Source organism: Chanos chanos, chromosome 7 (assembly GCF_902362185.1).
Source record: "Chanos chanos chromosome 7, fChaCha1.1, whole genome shotgun sequence".
NCBI classification, from domain to species: domain Eukaryota; kingdom Metazoa; phylum Chordata; class Actinopteri; order Gonorynchiformes; family Chanidae; genus Chanos; species Chanos chanos.
This window is the reverse complement of record NC_044501.1, coordinates 11,795,291-11,804,016: the sequence shown is the minus strand read 5'-3', so window position 1 is coordinate 11,804,016 and position 8,726 is coordinate 11,795,291. Positions and strand designations below refer to the sequence as shown.

The following is an 8,726-nucleotide window of genomic DNA, read 5'->3' as shown; positions in this document are numbered from 1 at the left end:
CATGTCATGTTTTTTTTTGTTTGTTTTTTTTTCCGTAGCTGATCCAAAAGTCTATGAATGAAAAGTGAACGGGTTTCAGGTTCTTGGTTTCTGTTTTTTTTTTTTGTTTTTTTTTATATTCAAGTACAAGCAAACTGTACATGTACATGCAACATACAAGCTGGCCTACTGTATGTGGAACTAACACACGCACACACGCACACACACACACACACACACACACACATATCTATTTCTGTAACTTCTTTTTTTTTCATCTGTTTCTTCGGTTTACAAAATGTGCATGCAGTTTGGAACAGTTCCGAGTCATGCTGTTCCGCTCCTCTTGGGAGGAGGGATCAGTGGTCTGTTAAAGGATGAAGAAATTGATATTTTTAATCTGTGACAGCGAGATCTGACCAGTAACTTTAACATTCATAGAGATGCATGAGGGCAAGTCACGTGACTCCTTTTTTTTTAACCCCCCACCCCCACCCCCGCCCACCCCCCCGAAAAAAAATTACACAAAGTAGAAATGGAAATGATGGAACAGGAGCTATTTGAAGGGGTTTTTGTCCCCCCCCCCCCCATTATCATCATTTTTATTCTAAAATTTAAACTCTTCTTTAAGTAAAAAAATCAAGCTTTTGTGCTTGTGTTTTAATCTCAAAATAATCCAAACCAAAGATTAGATAAAAACCCTACACATGTGCTAAGGGAACAGGCGAGACTCCCCTTAAAAAGTGAAATGATTTTTTTTTTCTGTTTTTTTTTTTTTTTTTTTAGGTCTTGTGAGTGTTGGATTTCATAACGGTGCAAGTTTAACCCTTTTTAATTGGTCAGTTCTCCAGAGAGGGAAAATATACAACTATACAAAGATGTCTGAAATTCAACGCAATATTCAGTCCATCACCTCATATATAAAAAACAAACAAACAAACAGACAAACAAACAACAAACAAAAAATGGATCATTCTCTTTCTTTGACATAACATTAAGTATTTATTACATTACCTTTCATTAACGTGATTGAAATATTCAAAAAATAAATGTACATATATTAAAAAACAAAAAAACAAAAACACGCACACACACACACACATACAAGCTTTTAATGAAAGAAAATTGCTATCTTTGTCTGTAAAAGGTCAAGGACTGAAAACCAAATTGGAATGACAGAAGACAGTGTTACAAGCTAACTGTGATTAAAAAAAAAACTGAAGTTGTGTCATCAAACAACCTCACCGTCTTTTGTTTTGTTTTGTTTTGTTTTGTTTTCGTTGTTGAAGACTTCTTTTCAATCTTCTATTTTTTTTTTCTTTGTTTCATTTTCACCATGCAAACAGTAGATCAGACATCAAAAAACCTCTTTGCTTGTCATAAAAAAAAAAACTTGTGTGCCAAGTAAGACAAGAATCTGAGGGAAAAAATGAACAAATCAACTTGGAGAAGGGTGGCTTCCGTGAATTCCCGTAAACACACTGGAAAAAACCCCAAAAAACAGAAGAGCTCTTGTCAGTGAAGGAACATGACTTAGGCTCCTCAAGGTCTAGGCACCAAGAATGGCCTTGCGTTTCCATGGTAACACAGACAAGGGTCACACATACCCCCCCCCCCCTCCCAAAAACACACGCTTCCTGGTCCTTACCCTTAACTGGGGGGGGGGGTGCAGTGCAGAGCAGATCTCAATGGAGACCCAAAACTCCCAAGGGCCAGTGGTTGCCACTATTTTAGGGGATGATACATTCTGTTTGCTCTGTGAAAACTAGCTATAGTACCATTCTTTGTTGTCATCTTGATTTGTATTAAAATCACCCTGCTTGAGACATTCTCACACTCAACACATTTCTCACACTGTGGTACAACAGTCCTATTTCTCGTGTAACAAAACTGTGAGAGAAATGAATGAGAAATTTTAGTTTGTCAAAAAAAAACCCCAAATAAACAAACAAACAAACAAACAAAAACGAAAGGACCGACTCAAACAAACAAACAAACAAAAAAAGAGTAGAACGTACAGGCTTTCTACGTACATGAAACAAAAGCGACAGAAGTGATTGTCAAATTTCAACAAAGCTTTGTTTTTCATCGCATATTCTGTCTGCCTGTGATTGTTGTCCAATGGCAACTCTTCGTTTTCTGTCTGCCTGTGATTGTTGTCCAATGGCAACTCTTCATTTTCTCTCCGCTTGTGCCAGACGGTCCCGCCCCCGCCAGCGCCCGACTGGTTACACCACTACGAGCGAACGCCTGCAGGACCTGAAGAGCTGTCCAGGGAGGATTGGGAAGCACGTCGTGTCAGAGAGGCTAGCGTTGGGTCCACTAAGGACGAGGGCGGGAACAGTTTGTACCAGCCAATCACTGTGCTGGCCAAGTCTAGCTCATCCAATAGAATTTGTGCAACTCCCATGAAGGATTTGTGGTCCATTCGTCCATAGTCTCCCCAGACAATCACCTGGCGGAACAGAAGGAAGGGTAGATGGTTGGTGGAAGCAGCACATGAACGGCTGGGCTTTGACAAACTGGTTTTGAAGACAACGTATGTAGCATGGTCACCCACTCACGCTCTTAGAATTTCAACATCTTACTATCTTGAGCTTACGGATACTCGTGGAATACAGTCCAAAACTCGAGTTATTATAACAGAAAAAAATCAAACATGATCCTATGTCGCATTTTCACAAATCTACATTGAAAGAGTACAATAAAAAACAGTTAAAGTTTAAATAAAAAAAAAAAACTTACTTGCAGCACTTTACCCTGTGGGCTCTCTTCGAATAGCAGTGCTTGCTGATACAGCGGATCGAGCGTTTTCCGCGCAATCTTGGTTTTCTTTTTGGCTACATATGCTCCATTGTCCAGTAGGTACACCTTCACATAGGGAGCTGAGAGAAACCCAGTAAAATCCATTATGTACGAGAGACTGAAATACATTACTAGGACAATCACAATATAGCTGCATCAAAATATTCAATAATAAAACTCTGTGCCATGAACTTAAAGTCATCCATATTGTCAAACTACAAGAGTTTTACATGAACAGATTAAGAATTTCATGACACCTAGTTAATGTAAGCTCTATACAACCTGTAATTACATTGTAAAAATGTTAGTAGGTTGGAAAGAACTAGGTAATTGCTACAAAAGAGGTAAACTCTGGAGCAATACACTATAGGTTCACATGTGCACTCTGACATCTGGAGGTGGTAAACAAGGATATTCCACAGAAACGCGTTTTAGAGGCTTTTACCAGGCAGGGATTTGGATCCTGGTTTTTGAATGAGACCGCGTGCTCTGATCACCTCCACCTCTAGCTGACCTTTCTTGTTGACCATTCCAATCTGGATGTCTCCTGGAAACACAGTCAGATGGGAAACAAGGCAGGAAGGTGAGAGCAGTTCGTGCACTGGTGGCGTATCCGGTTACTTTCCAGCGACTAGCTACACCCATTTTTTGTGTTTGTGGCTCTGACTGGACAGTGTGATAGACTGCCCATCAAACAAGCAGGTTCATTTCACTTTTAAAAAGAAAAATAGAAGAGGGATTGCTCTTATCTAAAGGAACAGTTCTTTCCTAAATTGTTCTTTTATAAACGGCGACAGATAAGGACTTGGTTAACGGAAAAAGACGTATTCAATATATTCAGCAAACTTCTTGCCCCGAAAAGGGGAGTTCTTACCATCTTGTCAAAGATGGTATGAGACAGGTAAAACAGTGGGGGTTAATTGAGAGTTGTTGAAGTGTCACTCACCAATAGCAGGCGTGGCCAGAGTCTGACGACCCACCAACTGGGCGGGGCCCAATCCATCCAAGAAGTCACTGAACTGAGCTTCCACTCGGACCGCCGGAAAGATCGGACTGGAAAAAAAAAAAATGCGGTGTCAAAGAATGAATCTCATTAGTTTCAAAATTCTTTTTTTAGCTTAATCTCTTAACTTTCCGTGTACCAATTTCCTCCTCTTCCTGGAACAATGGACATTCCAATTAGCTAAACTGTGTGATGCGCCCCCCCCCCCCCCCCCCCCCCGCCCCCGCCATCTTAGAGACATTTTAGAGTGTCCCTGTTTGAGTGACAGCTGGGTTGTCATGGCTACAAGCAGTCAGCTGATTGAAGATTCTGTTGTTATTTTAGGATCTACACAGAGCCTAAGGGCTTTTGGGCAGAGTCTGTGAAAAATGCTGTAATTATGGGGGGGGGTGGGGTTGGGAAGATTATGGGAAGGGAAGTGGAAGTTAGAGGCTATTGATCTGGTACACTCGGTAATACGAGGTCATATGGCAGAATTTTGCACAACGCTGTCGTGAGAGCAACAGCTGACCTTATGGTCCTAAGGACCAAAAATACCACGTGATGATTTTTAATATGTCTCCATGTATAGAGTTTATGCTGAATAGACAGTTTTGTGGGAGAGAGAGGGAGATAGAGAGAGATGGGGTGAGAGACAGACAAAGAGACAGAGAGAGAGAGAGGGACAGAGAGAGGGAGAGAATGTGTGTGTGTGTGTGTGTGTGTGTGTGTGTGTGTGTGTGTGTGAGTGTGTGTAAAAATCACTGACCTCCCTTCCGAGTTGAAGCTCTTCATGCTGCCGTTGTTGGACTCGCGGCTGGGCTGACGGCTCATGTTACGCTGTAACTCAACGGCCATGCCTGTCTCCTGACTCCTCTGGATCGTCCCCGCTCCGCCTTTTGACTTCTTATTGGACGCCTCTGAATGCATGAAAACAGCGCGGTCGATCAGAAAACACCAACCACAGAACTTGATGATTCAAAGTAAGAAACAGCGAATATGTTATTTCTTAAATGACGTTATTTCTTTCTGGACGCCAAAGCTGCGAAACATAAAACAAACAAGCAAATAAATCAATGCGACAGAATTCGAGAAACAGCTATTAAACAAAACCACAAAGACAATCCTTTAGCCGGTTACTTCAAAAGAACAATACCTCCGCTTCTTACCTTGTTCACGGAGAAACAGCTAACACTTTATCAACTGACACTACTGAACGCATCTGTTATTTGCACTGCACATCAGACAGTGAGCTTTGCGGAGTGTGCGCTGAAGTGTGAGCTAACTATGTCAACGCTGAGCTCACCCAGCACTCTCTCAACCCCCCCCCCAAAAAAAAAATAAAGGCCCCAATCTCCAGTCTTAAAAGGAAAAGATAAAAAAAAAGGACTTTAGAGTTTGCCTGTAGGCTAGAGTTTTCCCTAATGTGCTTTTATGTTTGCTTCAAAGAGAAAAGAGCAGGACCGCAGTATTGCTAGTCACAATTTTTTATCATGCTAGTTCTATACCAAAAACCCTGCTATGCTGAATCACGCGGAGTCGTTTCCAACATCATTAAGTGTAAACGCACACAGGTGCCTTTACCACTTCAGTTACACTGCATTACAGCACTCTAAGTTATCACTTGCTATTCAACTGAACTCTCAATAATTACTTTTATATATGACTTTAAGGTTAAAGGTTAGGGGTGGACGAGGGCAATGCAATACTGAACACAACTTTACAATAGACAACAACGACAATTTATGACATAACAATGGCAATTCCTAAAACATATACCCTCCAGTTTGAAATCAATTCTTATGAATTATCAGGAACTAGGATATCATAAGATGAAGTGATACCAGAAACTCAGAAAACATTCTTTGTTTCGACAGAAGTCTGATTATTATTATTATTATAAAAACATGTTTAACATCGGTTTGGAAAGTGCTGCAGTGTGCAGAGTGTTTCTGGTAGCGATTAGGCGGAGAGCTAGACGGCGTGCCAATGAACCGACACAAATAAAAGGCTTGCATGCGGTCACTGACCAGTCTGGCTGATCTGGGAGGTGCTGCGGCTCCGGCGGTTGCCTACGATGGCCACAAAACGAGCGTTCAGGCTGGCGCGTCGCTTCTTACTGCCGCCGCCCACGGTGCCCAACGCCGTGTCCGATTGGCTGCCGTCCGTGCGCTCTGCCGTGTTGATGTCCCCGCCCACACTGGTGCTCTTTAACATGCTGCGTCCTGCGGAGGTGCGAACCTGCCGACTGAGAGACGCGGTGAGAGGGAGGGAGAGAGAGAGGGAGAGAGAGAAAGAGAGAGAGAGAGAGAGAGAGAGAGAGAGAGAGAGAGAGACGGGACGGAAGGATTTGAACTTTGGAAAAGATTTTAAGGTCTTGAAGTTCAAAATGGCATGCAAGATAAAAAAAAACACGCAGAAAAAGGGTATTGTATGCTTTAGATATTAATCAGAATATTCACCTGCTAAATTTGGCGAGGACAATAAATTTCACTCATAAAGGGGTAAAGACATAAATGGGATCAAACCATCCAAACTGTATTGATGTGACATATGCTGATGAATCATGACATACTTTAATCAAAGGAAAACTCCCTATTTCTCAAATAAATTGATGAGATCACGCCTATGAGTCGAGCATAGCTATACTTGAATACACTTCAACAAAATGTAATTAACATAAATGAACGATCAATTATCCTCAGCCACAAAGCAGCACTAAACCTATGAGCAGAGCATTCATTAGCTAATTTGAATTGTCCACTTAAAATGAGTTTTGGTTGTGTTCCAAAAGGCTCGCTAATTCACTTTTCTCTGGTCTAGGGAGAGCCAGTTCTATTCTATAAAGCACGTGTAATACACTTTCAAGGGACCTATGGAATGATTTGGGACACAGTTTCTTTGTTTTTTGGGGGGTTTTTTTCAACTGTCAAGGCTCCTTATCTTGAGGCATGGAAGTCTGTAGGTACAGCAGGAGAGTGAAACGCTCTGGCGCCCCCTGAGGTGGCGGAGGAGTTGGCGCGTGTCGACAGTCTCTGAGGGAGTCAAAGTGCTGGCGGAACTTCTAACACCACTGCCCCCGTCACCTCCACCCATCGCCCCTAACGCGTCCTCGCCCGGTTGGGACGGGAGCGGGGTGGAGAGCGGAAGGGAGGTGGTGGGTCTCTCTTCCCCGTGGAGGAGGACCAGACAAGGGCGCGGGGTCAAGGTACTGGGGGAAAGGGGTTCTGGTTCTGGTTCTGGTTCTGATCCAGGGTCCAAACATCGTAGGTGAGAGCGAAGGCATGCAAGGAACGCGCTGATACACACAAACACAACACACAGACAAAACACACACATGGTACAAAAAAACATGCACAGGAAGGGAGTAATGCATAGACAAAGGCAAAAGGAGATGTGAGAATAATGATACCATTGCAAAATGGACTTCATATCGTGTATCTGAACAAATGGAAATGTAAGGGGGGGGGGGGGGGGGGGGGGGGGGGGGGGCGGAGAAAAAAGACCCGTGATCCTCAGGAAGAATTATATTTATGATTCACGACTGAGGTTACCTCCCGAATGTCAATAATAATCCATTTTCACAGAGACGCTCCGTAATGTCGTGTTGTGAGAAACAGGTAGCATTGAGCAAGTTTGGTTAGTAAATCGGCCAATCGTCCGGTACTGGTCGTCAGAGCCCATAATCAACGCCGTGACGAGAAGAGGAGGATGGGACAGAGGAGGGATAAACAGCCCCCGGGGGGTGGGGGGAGGGGGTCTGGATGAGGCTGGTGAGATGGGTGCTGTTTTCACTGGGCTGAACTTTAGAAAATGGACTCATGACCTGAGGGATAGCGTGTAAGTCCAATAAGAGAAAAGCATTTCCCTGTGTGCAGTCAAATCTTTTGTGCTTACTGCCAAAAGTATGTCAAAAGGCTCTGGGCTTTTCTGCTTCATAACGCTCTAGTTGGGTTTCCAAGCAGCAAGGGCAATAACTAGCCTTCCCCACACAGTTATTCTTAACATAACTAAACAGCGACCCTTTGAGGACGCACAGGGGCTCCCTCCTCTTAGAGGGAACTGTGCATCTGTTTTGCTTTATTTCTGCTTTATCTCTGTTATTTCTGTTAAATTGTACTGTAATTATATTTTTATTTCTTGTTACTGACCAAGAGTTATTGTGGCTCACTGATTTTAATATGATTTTGTTGAGCCTTCCATATCTATCTATCTATCTATCTATCTATCTATCTATCTATCTATCTATCTGTCTGTCTGTCTGTCTGTCTGTCTGTCTATCTATCTATCTATCTATCTATCTATCTATCTATCTATCTATCTATCTATCTATCTATCTATCTCCCTATCTATCTATCTGTCTCTGTCTGTCTATCTATCTATCTATCTATCTATCTATCTACCTATCTATCTTTCTCTGTCTGTCTGTCTGTCTGTCTATCTATCTGTCTATCTACCTATCTATCTGTCTCTGTCTTTCTGTCTGTCTGTCTGTCTGTCTGTCTGTCTGTCTGTTACCTCACATCACCGGCCACAGTATGCCTTCGTCTCCTCAGTTCCTCTGAAAACCGTCTCTTTCCCAGACTCCTCCTCTCCTCTGTCCCGTCCAATCCCCATGAGATCCTACGATCCTTCTTCTCTTCCCCTTTGCAACTCTCCAATGACTTTGATCTTTGACCCCGCCCCAGCAAAGCAACACATGCAAGGAGCGCGAGCATGCAGCGGATGGCGCGAGAGGCACAAACAGCGTGCGGAAAGAAAGAAAGAAATAAACAAAGACAGCAAGAAAGACAGACAGATAGACAGACACAGCCATGCATAAGAAACACCAAACGAATCATGAAAACTGTTACTGCCAAAAATCCTCAGTACCCACATGAATTCTTTTGGGAGTGATTCTTTTTTTTCTCCTGTTTTTAAATGACTTAAATTACTTGCTTTTTACGGGTTTGAACTTCTC

The 8,726-nt window shown here is 42.7% G+C and overlaps 1 protein-coding gene across 1 annotated transcript in view; it reads right to left on the bottom strand.

Moving 5' to 3' along the window:
- Positions 1 to 2,215: 2,215 nt before the first annotated feature.
- rims1b (regulating synaptic membrane exocytosis 1b) overlaps positions 2,216 to 8,726 on the bottom strand; it is a 52,188-nt gene continuing 45,677 nt past the window's right edge. The window contains 6 exon segments of the mRNA XM_030780599.1: positions 2,216 to 2,434; positions 2,725 to 2,864; positions 3,230 to 3,331; positions 3,731 to 3,837; positions 4,536 to 4,686; positions 5,797 to 6,014. Coding sequence (XP_030636459.1) covers positions 2,216 to 2,434; positions 2,725 to 2,864; positions 3,230 to 3,331; positions 3,731 to 3,837; positions 4,536 to 4,686; positions 5,797 to 6,014 — 937 coding nt within the window.